Here is a 14,846-nt window from a genome sequence, read left to right as displayed (position 1 = left end):
GGCCGGTGTCCGGTCACCGGCCAAATGAAGAAGAAGAAAAAAAAAGAAAAGAAGGAAAAAACAGAAAAAAAAAACAATTAAAAATTCGAAATTTACGCGTGGAAATGCCACGTAGGACTGAGAAATTCAAAATATACATGTGGAAATGCCACGTAGATTAAAATTTTAATTAAAAAAGCCACGTATTAATTTGGCGGAATTTCTCGCCGTTGGCACTTAAGTAATCGTTTTTCTCCGATTTTGGCACTTAAGTGATTCGAAACAAACTTTTGGCACTAAAGTGAGCGTCGTACATAAGTTTTGGCACTTCTAGTGTTTTTCTCCCTAGTTTCTACTGTCACGTCGAAGATGAACGAGACAGCACTCCAAGGAAGTCATTTTTGGGCTTCTTTGAGAAGATGCGAATATGTGTATGGAATAATAAGTGCATCAAATCTCTGAAAGTTTATGTGACATACATGTTGTGTGCACAAGTTCTTGGAATTATGGACCGTTGCGATTAGGTCCCAAAGCTTGAAATATTCGCGAGACGGTGAAGTTCATCCTTTAGCTCCGTCTGAATTGATGGAAGGAAAATAATGACTTGAGCGTTTACTAATGAGTCGTCCACGGTGAATTTAAAACCCCGATTCTTCATCTCTGACCCTTCAAAAATGGCATGTCATGTGATGACATTTCAGATAGGATGGTCGGGCCATCTTCTTCGTGCGAGCCCTGATTGCAGAGATTCGGCATTTGAAGGGAATAATCGAGGGCATTGGAGAGGACAAAAGCTCATTGGAGGGGACAAACATTCTTTCGCGTAATGCGTGTCGAGCATATACTCCGTTGTCAATGTTGCATTTTGATTTGGAATTGCAAAAGTATTGCTGAAATAGTATTTTTACATGTCAGAATCTTCGATTTGTTGGGACCTATGTTTGTTCCGCATTATAAAAGAAAGGGATCAGTGCACTAAAAGCTTTAAAACTCGCCACGAAAGTGCAATCGAATTTTAAAACTTTCAAAAAGTGCAATTAAGTCCTAAAACTTATCACGAAAGTGAAATTGACTACTAAAACTTTCAAAACGTCCGATCAACGAAAGGACTTGATTTGATTAATATGACAAGTTTTAGGATTTGATTGCACTTTTTGAAAATTTTAGGACTCAATTGCACTTTCGTAATATAAAATAATGGCGTTCATTACATGTTTTTGGTCTCTTGCAAGTCTAGCGACCGACTACAAGGTCCTTGTCACAATTTTCTTTGGGAAAAAAGTCATAAAAAACCCAAACTATGCATAATATGATATAATTACCCTGAACTTTTTTCTTGTGATATCAAAAAATCAAATATATGCCCATTGTGACATATTTACCTTAAACTTTTTTTCCGACATAAACAAACCCAAAACGTATATCTATCTGACATATTTACCCCCATCAATGTTTCGTTGGATGATTTTTCAACCAAGACAATGTTGCTTTTATTTTACTTAAGCCACATGGGCGTTAACACTGTTTACTTTTTAGTGTCCATGTATACAGATTTTTAACGGTTTTGACTAAATTTTGACGAAGGGTAAATGTCCTACATAGGAACAAGTTTGGGATTTTTAGTGTCATAGAAAAAAGTCCGGGTAAACGTATCAGAGTGAGCATAACTTAGGGTTTTTGGTGTCTTTTGCCTATTTTCTTTCGAGGTAGCTTTCGAGTTGGATGACTCCTTGAATGCATAGGTGGAAGCATTGCTGTTATCGAAATAAACTTAGGTAAGGGTTCACTCTATCATATAATTGCTATTATGGCTTTGGTTGGGTATAAAATAGACATACTCTTTTATAGAGCTCCTAAAAGTAGTGCTCTCGAAGATGGTTTCAGGTTTCAAGGGGTAGCTCGACTATGATAGATCTCTTATATCATTATCAACATTATGAGATTTATTGACATGTATGTGGAGTATTATGGTGGTGAGATAGGGGGAGCTCAAATTAATTTAAAGGTCTATAAGATGTCAATGTGGAAAGGATTGAGAATGTAGCTGGTAATGTAGCTGAGAATGCTAATGATGATGGGAATCCGGTTGAGTGGCGAATTTCTCCATGAGTAGATAACTGACATTCCACTCGAAGTCAGTAAATTACTTACTCTGGTAGTCACCTACTTCCTTGAAAACGGAACTAGATCGACAGCTTACTATGCCATGGATTTGGAAGAAGAGGAGGAAGATGTGGGGAGGAGAGATGGAGAAAAAATTCTTGCCCATTTCTCCTCCAAGGAAGGCACAGGGATATATGGTTTCATGCATTTGTGGTCGAACTTTCTTATTACTCACCCTCCTGCTTTCATACCTTTTAACACCAAACGTGGGATCTCTTCTTTTTCTATGTGAGCAATGTGTATCGCATGAGCCTCGACTTGGCCGTTCCTTTTCAATGCCAACGACACTTGTTTTCCTTGGTCTGAATGAGGGCGTTTCTCAACATGATCTTGGTGAGATATGATAGGCCTGAGGATTCATCTTCTTTTTGGAATAGGTAATTTTCGCATACACCTGGATCTTCATGAAATTCGATCGATGGTCAGGCAATAGAGTCTGGAATTTTCCAAAACCGAGCCGCGGCTAGGAAGGCAACGGTACTTGCCATGAATTCGAGCCATGACCAGCGATACCCAAGAAAGACTATCCTTATCGCACCAGTATTTCAAGTCGCTAAACATTATAGTGTCAACATTGGAGAGAAGGAATCGGAATGTTGTCATCTTCCTCCCAGGTTACCGGGACTTTTAGCCCGAGCAGGGAAAGTAAAAGTTTCTGAATGGTGCTTGGATGGGATAGGCCTTCACACTTACTTCTTCCCTAGTTTCTGCCAAATTCATTAGCCATCCTATGGACTGGCAACATAAATGACCTGCTTGCCGACATTTCTACCCGAAAACAGGCCGACGAATGCAGCTGGAGCATGTTCCAATCCACGAACCACATCTTCCATATAAGAGATTTTCCCCTGCTTGTAGTATTCCATGACTTGATTGAAGAAGAGGGGAAAAAGGTGCAAGTAGTCGCTTTGCAGGAACCCCTGCATCCTGATGCGCTTTGTTATCAGATTGAACAAGTTCTGGATCCCTCGTGGATCGGTTTGACTATGCTGCGATACCATGCCGCAGACCGCAATGCGCCCACCGACCCGCATGTTGAGAAGCGCAGCATCCAGCATGTCTCCCCCCACATTATCAAAGTAGATGTCGATCCCTTGAGGAAAGTACCTGTTAGCCCACCATATATTGTTGAGCTACTCATCTGAAAAGATAGCAAGGAGGAACGTGCACAAGTATCTATGATCTTTCCCAGAAAGTGTATAATGAAAGATGATCAAGATGATTTGTTCACGGTTAGCCTGTCAACAAGCAACAAAAGCAATGCAAATATACTAGTAGCACTGACCTCTTCAAAGCCACATCCAGGTCTGGCTCATCTTTATAGACAAAAGCTTCATCAAATCCAAGTTTATTCTTCAGCAGGTCAACCTAAACATTCCGTACTCGAACTTTTAGATGTTTCTCTCTGTAATCTGCAGTTAAAAGAATGACACTATAAATTCCAATGACTAACAGACTTGCCTTTTGGCTTGAGCCAGCACTTCCAACTACATAGCAGCCATGCAGTTTAGCAAGTTGGCCAACAAGCTGTCCAACTGCTCCAGAAGCTGCAGATACGAGGACGGTATCTCCTTGTTTAGGGGAGCATATCTCATGAAATCCTACATATGCAGTAAATCCTGGCATACCTGCGTAAAATCTATTATTTAGGAACCATGAAGAGGCTTGTGCTACCATGAAGATGCTTGTGCTGACTATACGCCAGGGAATTTTTTAGGCTATGAAAATTTGCCGCAACATTGAGTTGAGTACGGTTTGTTTCACTAGACATACCATGAAAATTTGACAAAATTAGTTGTGCAATGGGATTGTATAGGTCCACCAAATATTGTAATGAACAGCAGCTACTAAAAACTATGCTTCAAAACAACTTGCACATTTGATGGAAATTTCGAAACCTTTGAACAAGTCATTCGGCTTTCTAAACTTTAAATATCGACCTTTAGCAGCAAATTCTACTGAAGATGGCATCAATATTCAAGTGGTGCTCAAGCGACCATCTGATTAACCAATGAAAGGTGCTATGAGTCGACCCAGAATTCAATTGATTAGAAAAATTATGGTAAAAAATTCATCCCCGTGCCAGGATCCCCATACTCTTTGTGGGGGTGGGGGGGAGGGGTGGAGAGGGAGAGTCTTGGTGGGTTGTTGTAGGCCTTGTTATACAAATTCATCCCATCTGGATCCTCATGCGGTTGATTTAGATAGAAGCCGATAAGGGAAGTTTCTGATGGTAGCATCCCAAAGATTGTTTATCAAGCAAAATAATCTTTAGCTAAAGAGACTTGCAGGTGAATGCAATGTGGCTCCTAAAGTACACTAGATAAGAAAGTTAGGTGCCAGTTTGCAGGGGCTCTTTACCTATCAATGAAAAGTTACCCTGAGAAATGTATCAGACAAACTAGTCTGAGAGATGCTCCATGTAGTAAGCAGGTACAGTAGGAGAAACATACCAAGAAGTCCCAGGTGATATGACAGAGGGACATCATGTTGCTCTATTTTTCTCAACTGGTGATTCTTCCTTATCAAGCTGTATTCTTCCCAGCCAGTTAGCCCCGAAACTAAATCCCCAGGCTTGAAGTCCGGATCATCCGAGTCAATAACCTTGGAAACGCCGAACCCTTCGATGGGCTGCACCAAGGAAACTGTTTAGTGGATTACAACTCCCCAAGTTGAATATATAAAATACAGGCAAATGATAACAAAACAAGTATGATGCATCGACTCCACATATGGTGTTTCATCATTTCATAGCAAGGAGCGGTCCGGACTCCATTTGGAGACGAGCTATGCACGGATAGAGTTAGGAGGTCTGATTCCCACCAATAGAAAATGACGTGGTTGCGGAATTTACGGATATTACTGCAAGACGAAAGCGAGGATACAGGCCGAGAAATTGTACCTGACCAGGAACAAAAGGGGGGATATATGAAGTGCGGGAATCGCGCATACGTCCCCTCATGTAGGGGTCGCAAGAGAGGTAGAGATTCTTGACCAGGAAAGCACCCGATCCCGCAGGCGCCTTGAGACTGCCATTGATGCTTCCCACCCTGAATTCCATGTCCGTCTCCCTTGGAACCCTCTCTATGAACCCCTTGAATATCACTTGCCTGTTCTCCATCTGTTGCTCCATGTACGTCGGTCGACTCGGTCCTAGGCCCGCTCTATTCAGCTTGCTTTGAATTGCACAATCCACAGTTCACAACCATAGTCCTGAAGCCTTGTAATGGCTAGTTTGGTTGAACCCAGAATTTCAGGCTGTAGAGAGAGAGAGAGGGAGAGGGGACATATGATGTTAATTTGGACATGTGAGTCCTGTCACTGGTGGCTGTGAGCGAGGTTATGTACGTCTGCAAAAGCAATATGTCCCACACGTCAGGTTCGCAATAATGCCCATCAGAGCAAGATGGTTATGACGGCATTAAATGTCCAATTAGTGTGAAGATCAACTCGGGGTGTTTGACTAATAAATGCCCGCTCAGCGCACGACAACGATTCTGTGTCCAGAAACAGATTCTGCTCAGAAATAATTTTTTTGATTCTGTGCCCGAAATTGATTCTGAGCATTTTAAGGCATTTGTTAACGGCCCAAAATTCCATCCCTGGAATAAAAAAAGAATAGAAATGCATTTGGTAACGCCACAAAATTTCTTTTTATTAATAATATTTTTAAATATTTTAATATTTCTTTCTTTTTTTTCTTTTCGTTTTTTCTTTTCTTCCTTCTTGGCCATGGCCTGCTAGCCGGCTATGACCGGTAAAATATTTTTTTATTAATAATATTTTTATTAAAAGTATGTTTTCTTTTTTTTGGCCATGGCCTGGTCGCTGGCCATGACCGGTAAAATATTTTTTTTATTTTTAGCCATGGCCGGTAAAATATTTTTTTATTAATAATATTTTTTATTAAAATATTTTTTATTAAAAATATATATTTTTATTTTTTTAGGCCATGGCTTGGTCGCCGGCCATGGCCGGTAAAATATTTTTTTTATTAATAATATTTTTTATTAAAAATATATATTTTTATTTTTTTAGGCTATGGCCTGGTCGCCGGCCATGGCCGGTAAAATATTTTTTTTTATTAATAATATTTTTTATTAAAAATATATATTTTTATGTTTTTTGGCCATGGCCTGGTCGCCGGCTATGGCTGGTAAAATATTTTTTTATTAAAATATTTTTATTAAAAATATATATTTTTCTTTTTTTTGGCCATGGCCTGATCGCCGGCCATTGCCTGTAAAATATTTTTATTAAAAATATACGTTTTTATTTTTTTTTCCATGGCTTGGTCGCTGGCCATGGCCGGTAAAATATTTTTTTTTATTAATAATATTTTTTATTAAAATATTTTTATTAAAAATATATATTTTTATTTTTTTTTGCCATGGCCTGGTCGTCGGCCATGGCTGGTAAAATATTTTTTATTAAAAATATATATTTTTATTTTTTTTGGCCATGGCCTGATCGCCGGCCACGGCCTGTAAATTTTTTTTTATTAATAATTTTTTTATTAAAATATTTTTATTAAAAATATACATTTTTATTTTTTTTTGCCATGGCCTGGTCACCGGCCATGGCAGGTAAAATATTTTTTTATTAATAATTTTTTTATTAAAAATATATTTTTTTTCTTTTTTTTTGCCATGGCCTGGTCGCCGGCCATGGCCCGTAAAATATTTTTTATTTTAATAATATTTTTTTATTAATAATATTTTTTAGTAAAATATTTTATTCTCGTCAGATCCGGCGAGGGCGGTCTTCAGGCCGGACATTAGAAGCTACATTAAAAACCAAGAAAATGAAGAATAAAAAAAATTGATTCTCAAAATTGTTCCCAGAATCAAGAAGCTACTTTTTTTTTTATTCTTGAAAACTGATTCTGGGAACAATTTTTGACAAAATTGTGCCCAGAATCAAAAAATTAAACAAACATATTTCTGTTCCCAAACTGATTCTGAGAACAAAAGAACAGAATCAAACACTGTTTGGCAAGTTGTCATACGCAGCCTTAGTCTTCCGGGACCTTGTATTCATTTGACAGACATTCTCGAAACTTGTCCGTTCCAAGCTGTATTTTCATGCATGTAATCACGATATTTTTCTACAGCTTTGAAGTACTTTCATTTGGTCCTTCCGTAAAAAATTCAATTCAAATGTATTGCCCGGACTTGGAGATGCTAGTGTTGCTTAAAAAGAATTAAGTATTAAGGACTACCGAAACAAAGTAGATGGCATGTGAGCGTTCATCATCTTAAGTTTCAGAACCGAAATAGGAGTGTCCGCATTTTCATATTAGTCACTCTTCATTCTTGAAATCAAACGACAAATTGAACCGAGTTATTATCATTGGTGAATTGAGTGTGCGACATTGATAGCAGGATACAGTCCAAAACCCGGTCTTTGTTTCTGATGGTTTGAGGCTTTGTGTAACTTCTATTGAACCTCAAGTACCAAACCTTGTTGGTGCAGAGCATGAAAATTTACTCGGTTCATGGGAAACCAGTATTTCTTCCCGCAGGCTTGCCTGCTTTTCGAGCATTCAATACTTTCTCCACCATACTACTCCCTAGTAATACTTGTGAACCATTTCGTGTTTGACTGGTGCCCCTCAGGCGAGACTGCGAGGATGGTGCCGTATTCCCTGTCACATTTCCGGATTTTGGTTCCAGTTTCCGGCCCCTGGTCACACTTGGTGAGCGTGATTGTCTCCTTTGTGTTGCAGAGGGTTCTGGTGGTTGTTCAGTTACTGATGATTTAGAATTATTGCTTGGCCGACCACGTGAAGTAGATGTCGGACGATCTTTCCTAAGATTAGAGGGAGTTTCATTGGAGAAACCTAGAAACTGGGCGGGTATCGTTGACCTTGTTAGAGGCGACACGCCTCTCTTATTGTTAATACTGCTTGGCCTAATTGCACTGGAGTCTGCTCCTGTGGACTTGGTAATGCTGCTGAAACGACCGTATCTGTGGCTTGCACTGGCAGGCTTTGAAGCATTGGGAGCTGCCTCCGTCTTTTTGGCAAGTACCAGCTCTTGAGTCATCTTCTGATTCAGAATAAATAAAGCCGGGGACCTATTGGTGTGATCAGCTGAAGAGACACTGTTCTTTTGGGTTACTGATGCAGATGCTGGAGGAGTCTTCGGCTTGTTTCGTGGAGACTTTTGGGTTCCGTTGGTTGCTTCTCTCCCACCCACAATTCCTGCAAACTGGTTAGGATGTTATGAGTCATCAGGCTCCTATACTCGACATTGTGAACTGTATAATCCTTTGATCACAGCATAGAACAATGGGGTTATAGTTGCACAATAAGATAGCTAGGTGAGTTTAACGTTGATTCCAGATATTGAAACTGAGTGCTACTTCTCATATGAGTAGCCTATAAAAGTGAACTTGATGCTAGAAAATTTGTCGATTTTCTTTAGGCTTGGGAAGATGACTTGCAAGAGATTACCATGTCTTCTGGCAGAGTCTTAGGTGTGGCATTGTTCTCCATCAGTATCAATCTGACACAAGCTGCATGCCTTTATACAATGTTGGGGGTTTTTTATTAGCTACTTACCATAAAAGCGACTCTCTCACGCGTGCATTTGTTTGCAGAAGACTAGCTACATGTTTGGAAAAGTTCCCGAAACCTTATTTACTGAGTGAACTGGCAAAACTCATACGGTCGAATCAAATAAAAACAAACGCGTATTCTGTGCAATATGCTTTTGCAAAATCAGTTTAATGCTAAGTGTATTACCCACATAACTCACGTCAGAATATTCGTGAGGCTTCAATTTGAACATGGTTAACATACTATCCTACTTCCAGCAGGCATGCACAGAAGATAAAAAGTTCAGGTTCAATATAGAAAGCTGAGATAGGCATTGTCATCAATAGTACCATTACCCGCGTAAGAGGCTGCAAAATTGGTATTTCCCGCTGCATCGGGTAGTCCCCTGCGTTTGCTTCCATCTCTAATGATGGGAATAGAGGAGTCGCTGGAGGTGTCTTCAACCTTAAACACAGTACAGCAGCTTCTCATGATCCATAATATGTATGAGCAATTGAAGAGGGCACATATAGGAATGTGGTAAAAAGCAAGGATGGTCGAGAAGGGAAGGGAAGAAGGACGACTAACGTACCAGTTGTAATCATTCTTGTCATTCTCGACGAGGAAGTCATTTCTACCCGACGCGGTTTTGTACATAGGAAGAGGATAGTTGCCTGCATCGAGATCGAGCCAGAGTGTGCATAATTCAGTCTTACACCCAAACACAAAAACCAAGTGTCCTTAGAAGAGGGACTATGTACCTGGAATCCCATTGGGCTCGAACTCATCGGAAACGGGCAGGAGGAGGTTCACGGCGCGGTCCTTCTCGCGACGGTGCAATTCCCGGAAGAGGAGGAGGTCCTCGTCCTTGTTATCCCTGCGGCCATTCCTAGGAGGAGGTCCGGTGCCGCGGCTTGATCTCCGGGTGTCCATGTGCTGTATGTGGATTCCTCAGCTGTGTGCTTGGCGTATGGCCCAAAGCAGGAGGATATATGCTTTAGGAGGCCGGCAGCTTGGCAACAGTACTAGATAGAGAGAGGCCAAAGGGCAAAGACAAAAGGCATTGGGAAGCAGACATTTGGACACATTTGACCAGGAATAATACATAAGACAGTTCCGGCCTTGCCCACCTCAGCTTTGTGCGCACAAGTACAACTTATCATTTTGTTAGGTGATAGTTTTTTGCGAAAATATCACCACAAACCTCAAACTATGTCACTTGTGATAAATTTACCTTGAACTTTTTTTTGTGACACGAAAAATCCTAAACTATGCTATTTGTGAAAAATTTACCCTGACCTTTTTTTTGTGACACGAAAAGCCCCAAACTATACCACTTGTGACACATTTACCACACAATATTTTGGCTCATGGGCATTTTCGTCTTTTTTCCTTTTTCTATTTTTTTTTCTTTTCTTGTTTCTTCCCTCCGCCGGCCATGGCGAAGGGAAGAAAGAAGAAAAGAAAAAAAAAAGGAAAAAGACGAAAATGTCCATGGGCCAAAGTATTGTGTGGTAAATATATCACAAGTGACATAGTTTTAGATTTTTCGTGTCATAAAAAAAAGTTGAGGGTAAATTTATCACAAGTGGTATAAGTTAAGATTTTTTGTGTCACAAAAAAAAGTTCAGAGTAAATTTATCACAAGTGGCATAATTTACGATTTTTGGTGATATTTTCCCTAGTTCTTTTGGGTTAATACTACGAAAAACCCCAAATCGATATACCCGTGCTAAATTTACCACAAAAAATCTCAAACCGGTACACTTGTGACAAATTTACCCTCGGTAGATTCTGTTAAATTTTACTATCAAATTGCCAAATTGAACGACACGTGACAGTTGACTGGTGTACCAGTTTGGGGTTCCACCCTTCGTTTGTCACATGTATACATTAATCCAATTTAGCGGAAATTAATGGAGAGTAAATTTGTCATAAATGGACAAGTTTGGTAGTTTTTGATGGTTCAAGAATTAGTTTGGGGTAAATTTATCACAGTTGTACTAGTTTGGAGTTTTTTGTGATATTAATCCTAATTTTTTATTTGTTAATTTCCCAAAGTAAAATGAAATCTACTAACTTTATTATTTAGTAAAATAAATGGTCGGCGGAAAGTACTTTTTTGCATAAGCAGCCATGACATGGGTACTTTCACCTACTAAAAAGTGTTCACGTGTCAGCGCTGAAACACTGTCCGCGCAATAATTTCCTTCGCATCATCATCAACGTACCGAATAAAAGTTCTCATCGGTAGGGCTAATTCAAAAAAAAAAATTTATCAATTTTATTTTGAATGATAATTTTAATTCGAACTTTTTTTTTATCTCAATAAAAGGTATAAATTTTTACTCGAGTCCCAAATCTGGCTCCCGTGAATTGACATTTTCAAATTGTTCGGGCTAGATTTATAATTTAAGTAAAAGTTAATAATTCTTTTACTAGACAAAAAAAAGTTTATGCCATAATTGTCATTCAAGATAAAGTCAATACATTTTTTTTTTTGAATTAGGCTCGGATTTATATAACACATAAATACTTGTACCTTTTTATAGAATCACCGTCGTGAGGACTCCATACTGTTCTTGACCATTGTTCGAGATCTAGTGATCGATGGGCATTTTAATCCATATAAATATAACACACTAACCAAAAAATCCTGCATCGAGTGTGCTATTTTTGATAAATTTTGACCCGAACTTTTTTTTGTCTCAATAAAAAGCACCAACTTTTACTCGAGTCCTAAATCTGGCTCCCGTGACGTGACATTTTCAAATTGTTCAGGCCAGATTTGTGATTTAAGTGAAACTTGGTAATTCTTTTACGAGATAAAAAAAGTTCGAGCAAGAATTGTCGTTCAAGGTAAAGGCGGTGTTTTTTTTTTATTTTAGTGAGGCCTGGATTTATATAGCACATAATTACCTGCACCTTTTTACAGGATCGTCGTCGTTTATCAACTTCGACGACTCAATACCGTTCTTGAGTGTGCTATCTTGACAGATTAACGTGGGCAACAGCTGAAGTAAAGGAGAAGCCTTGATTTCTCATTTGATAGTAGAGCAGCATACGAGCTTTTCATTCCCATACAAAAAGTAAAAACGACAGATCATCATCACACCAGATCGAAATTGAAATTGCGTAGGCGGATGCAGTTCACAGGGAAGAAATGACGAAGGTTGACTTCTTGTTGGAAGTGGTAGGGGGTGGATCCTTCAGCAAGGCGTCCAGCTCCTGCACGAATCTTCGCATGGCCGGGGCCGGCAAGCACACCGGGACGACGATGCCGCTCTCGCCCTGCCGGTTCCGGAAGGGGATGTAGAAGCTGGCCACCCCGGGGATGGCCCCGACTCCCCCCTTGGCCGGGCCGCCGTACACCGCCTTTCCCCACCCGAAGTCGACGTCCCCAAACCCGGCCTTGGTCGTGTCCGACACGAGGAAGGACCGCACCACCGCGAAGTGGGGCCTCCCCCTAATCACCATCAGGTCCGCCAGGGACCGCATGTACTCCTCCGTCACGTCGGCCTTGGCCTTCTTCACGAGCTCCAGCGCGTACCCCAGCGGGTTCTGGCACAGCTTGTCCGCGCTAGTCACTGCCACGGGGAATGCGAACGCGTTCCCGTAGTACCCGGTCGGCAGGGGAGGGTCGAACTTGGTCCGGGCGTTCACGATGCACAGCACCCGCACCTCCTCCTCGGGGTCGGGCTGGAGCGCGATGGTGCGGCATCGCCAGAGGCACGCGGTGAGGATCTCGAACTTGGAGCTCGCGTGCTGGTGGGGGGGCACCCGGCTGCGGAGGGCGGACATTTGGGCGGCTCCGAAGAAGAAGGACCGGTGGTCCATGTCGTCGAGCGGCATGAGGGTGCCTTTGGTGTCCTCCACCTGATCATACTCCTGGTGGGTGCACGTGATCTGGGGCGGGTCTCGGGCGTCCAGGAGCTCCCTCTCCCATACGGGGAGGACGGAGGGGGCATCGGCGCCCCTCGCCATCTCCCCCACGGCGTTCATGAACTGGACCAGCCCGGGCGCATCGCACATGGTGTGGTTGAGGCGCACCGCGAAGATGAAGCCCCCGCACTTGAGACGAGTCACCTGACACACACACACATCATCACACGACCATTCCCACCGTCAGCACTCGCTAATAAAATCCAATCCGTCACATCACTTAATATATCAATTTCTATTAACTGGTCCTCGACTCCCGAAGACCATTCCAACAAGCAACATCAGCTCAGATTCGGATTAACAATTCTAATCACCAGAGTTAATTAATAATTAGTCACGCAATTAATCCACTAACGCCTCCCATTAATGGCCCCATTGCTTTGCTAGGCGGGGGGCACGGGCACTTGAGTGTTCCCATGGAATTCCAACCTTTTTGGTGGTGTCGTGGTTCACGAAATGTACTGTGCATGATTTTTGCCCATTCCTTGGCTTGTTGCGAAAGGGGCCATGGGGCCACCACTCCCGACATCGAAAAGATTTATTTTTGGACGGCATGTTATCCTTATGTAAAATGATTGTTGTGATTGAAAAGTTCCGGATGATTTCTATTTCGAAACAATTTGTAGTTGGATGTTGTTGACCAAACCTTCAAATCATGACCACCGGTATGATCACTACGAAGGTACAACGTGCAATAATTGAGTTACGATATAATTCAGCAGATTAAAGACGGTCACCCAAGAGAAAAAATTCTAACTTTGTGACTGGATTCATCGTGTTCCGCGGATCTGCTGAAATCCCCAAGCCTAAACGTCCAAAAATCCGAGACGACTCGTGGGTGCGGTACGTACAATGCTCGTACAACTCTGTGCTCTTGCCCCCACCATAGCAGTAATTGGTCATGAACTTCGTTATCAAAGCTTTTTGTCGGAGAAAAAAAGATGCAGCAGAAGTCTGTCATGCAGCATGCAAGCTCCATCAGAGTTCACGGAGATCATCGACGGACTGTTTTTTGGACTTTCGAAAGAAGTAACCTTGGACCGACGACCCGTGCAGATTGCAGACTCATTTCGTGTGCGTGAAAATTGGAACAGGGTCCTTCGCGGTTTCTCTTTAAAACCCTTAATTTTTTCGAGCAGCACGAGGAAGGAAAGCCACATGTCGTGGAACCTCACTTTCCTCTGCATGCACATGTCCATGTCCATGTCCATGTCCATGTCCAGGTTTATGATGCTTCTGTTTTAAGTTAGGAAGACGGGAGTTTGATGTTACAGTACCTGAATGAGCAAGAGAGGGGCGTCGAGGACGGCGGAGGAGCCCGGGACGTCGAAGAGGAGCTCCTCCAGGCAGGGGAAGGGAGGCTGGAGGGCGTCCCCGAACTGCTCGAGGGTCACGTCCGCGTCGGCCTCCACGAACATCACCCCGGCCTCGTTGCAGTCCACCACCAGCTTCCGGCCCGGGAGCTCCCTCAGGCGGCCCGCGAGCGGGTAGTAGAACACCAGCGCCCTGGCGAGCCCCTCCCGGACGGCCTGCACCGGGTCCCGCCCCGTGCCGTCCCCCCGGTAGAACTGGATCGCGGGGATCTGGAACCGCAGGCCCTCCTGGTCGTCGACGTCCGACAGCCTCCTGCGCTCGCGAGGCGTCGGCTTCGCCGGGCGGACCAGCTCGGCCTCGCATCGGCGCACCTTGAACACTAGCGAATCCTGAGGCGCCATCGTTCTGTCCCTCCTGATGATGGCTACGAGCACTAGTGCAGATGTAATTTGTGTGTTTGTGTGTGTGACACTTGTGAGCTTCACTTCGCTTGCGCCCTGCTTCTTTATATATACTCGGGGAGAGAGGCTAGTGCGAGTGGGTGGGAGAGGCGGGACCTACGGACAACTTCCCTTGCTGGTGCATGATCGACTTGACCCGAGTGGGATGTACAATTGCGGGAAAGTTGCCGCTATCTTTCTTGGCTGCCGCTTCCTGTGTGTGGACCATTTTGAATCTTGACATTATTTCTAGTCGGGAAGCAGCCGGAGGTCACCCGTTCGATCCTGACGAATCATGCGCAATGGAACTTGTGTGTCGAGAGCGCGCAGCACAAGCCCGATACCTTTGGTCGAGGAGATCGACAAGAGGAAGCCCAAGCCCAAGTCTGTCGGACCGCGTTGGTCATCAGCTTCATTCCTTAAGATATTCATCAAACACCAGAATAGATCGGGGGCCCACCGATTTA

At 42.7% G+C, this 14,846-nt stretch overlaps 3 protein-coding genes across 3 annotated transcripts; all 3 read right to left on the bottom strand.

Annotated features, from left to right (window-relative positions):
• Positions 1 to 2,652: 2,652 nt before the first annotated feature.
• On the bottom strand, positions 2,653 to 5,458 carry LOC115690179 (2-alkenal reductase (NADP(+)-dependent)). The gene is made up of 5 exons (XM_030616441.2): positions 5,045 to 5,458; positions 4,596 to 4,773; positions 3,604 to 3,770; positions 3,428 to 3,510; positions 2,653 to 3,249 (listed from the first exon to the last, which is right to left on the bottom strand). Exons 1-5 carry the CDS (start codon positions 5,273 to 5,275, stop codon positions 2,871 to 2,873), a joined length of 1,038 nt encoding a protein of 345 aa, XP_030472301.1. The 5' UTR covers positions 5,276 to 5,458; the 3' UTR covers positions 2,653 to 2,870.
• Positions 5,459 to 7,467: 2,009 nt separating this feature from the next.
• LOC115690188 (uncharacterized) lies at positions 7,468 to 9,761 on the bottom strand. Its single transcript, XM_030616448.2, has 4 exons — positions 9,445 to 9,761; positions 9,276 to 9,357; positions 9,040 to 9,148; positions 7,468 to 8,354 (listed from the first exon to the last, which is right to left on the bottom strand). Exons 1-4 carry the CDS (start codon positions 9,614 to 9,616, stop codon positions 7,638 to 7,640), a joined length of 1,080 nt encoding a protein of 359 aa, XP_030472308.2. The 5' UTR covers positions 9,617 to 9,761; the 3' UTR covers positions 7,468 to 7,637.
• Positions 9,762 to 11,727: 1,966 nt separating this feature from the next.
• Positions 11,728 to 14,484, bottom strand: LOC115690178 (benzyl alcohol O-benzoyltransferase). Its single transcript, XM_030616440.2, has 2 exons — positions 13,903 to 14,484; positions 11,728 to 12,769 (listed from the first exon to the last, which is right to left on the bottom strand). The coding sequence occupies exons 1-2, from the start codon at positions 14,338 to 14,340 to the stop codon at positions 11,834 to 11,836; spliced, it is 1,374 nt and encodes a 457-aa protein (XP_030472300.1). The 5' UTR covers positions 14,341 to 14,484; the 3' UTR covers positions 11,728 to 11,833.
• Between the last annotated feature and the right edge of the window lie 362 nt (positions 14,485 to 14,846).

The sequence above is a fragment of the Syzygium oleosum genome, unplaced genomic scaffold (genome assembly GCF_021117445.2).
Source record: "Syzygium oleosum isolate NSW1041296 unplaced genomic scaffold, Sole_v2.1 Sole_v2.30, whole genome shotgun sequence".
Taxonomy (NCBI): domain Eukaryota; kingdom Viridiplantae; phylum Streptophyta; class Magnoliopsida; order Myrtales; family Myrtaceae; genus Syzygium; species Syzygium oleosum.
This window is presented reverse-complemented; position numbering and strand designations above follow the sequence as displayed.

Excerpts from the sequence above, each read along its gene's own strand:
- LOC115690179 (XM_030616441.2), bottom strand. The coding sequence starts at position 5,275 with ATGGAGCAACAGATGGAGAACAGGCAAGTGATATTCAAGGGGTTCATA. Across the intron at positions 3,771-4,595 it reads ATATCACCTGGGACTTCTTG|GTATGCCAGGATTTACTGCA; the intron begins GTATGTTTCTCC and ends GATTTTACGCAG. Across the intron at positions 3,511-3,603 it reads GTGCTGGCTCAAGCCAAAAG|GTTGACCTGCTGAAGAATAA; the intron begins GCAAGTCTGTTA and ends CGGAATGTTTAG.
- LOC115690188 (XM_030616448.2), bottom strand. The coding sequence starts at position 9,616 with ATGGACACCCGGAGATCAAGCCGCGGCACCGGACCTCCTCCTAGGAAT. Across the intron at positions 9,149-9,275 it reads GACAAGAATGATTACAACTG|GTTGAAGACACCTCCAGCGA; the intron begins GTACGTTAGTCG and ends ACTGTGTTTAAG. Across the intron at positions 8,355-9,039 it reads TTTTGCAGCCTCTTACGCGG|TTTGCAGGAATTGTGGGTGG; the intron begins GTAATGGTACTA and ends CATCCTAACCAG.
- LOC115690178 (XM_030616440.2), bottom strand. The coding sequence starts at position 14,340 with ATGGCGCCTCAGGATTCGCTAGTGTTCAAGGTGCGCCGATGCGAGGCC. Across the intron at positions 12,770-13,902 it reads CCCCTCTCTTGCTCATTCAG|GTGACTCGTCTCAAGTGCGG; the intron begins GTACTGTAACAT and ends TGTGTGTGTCAG.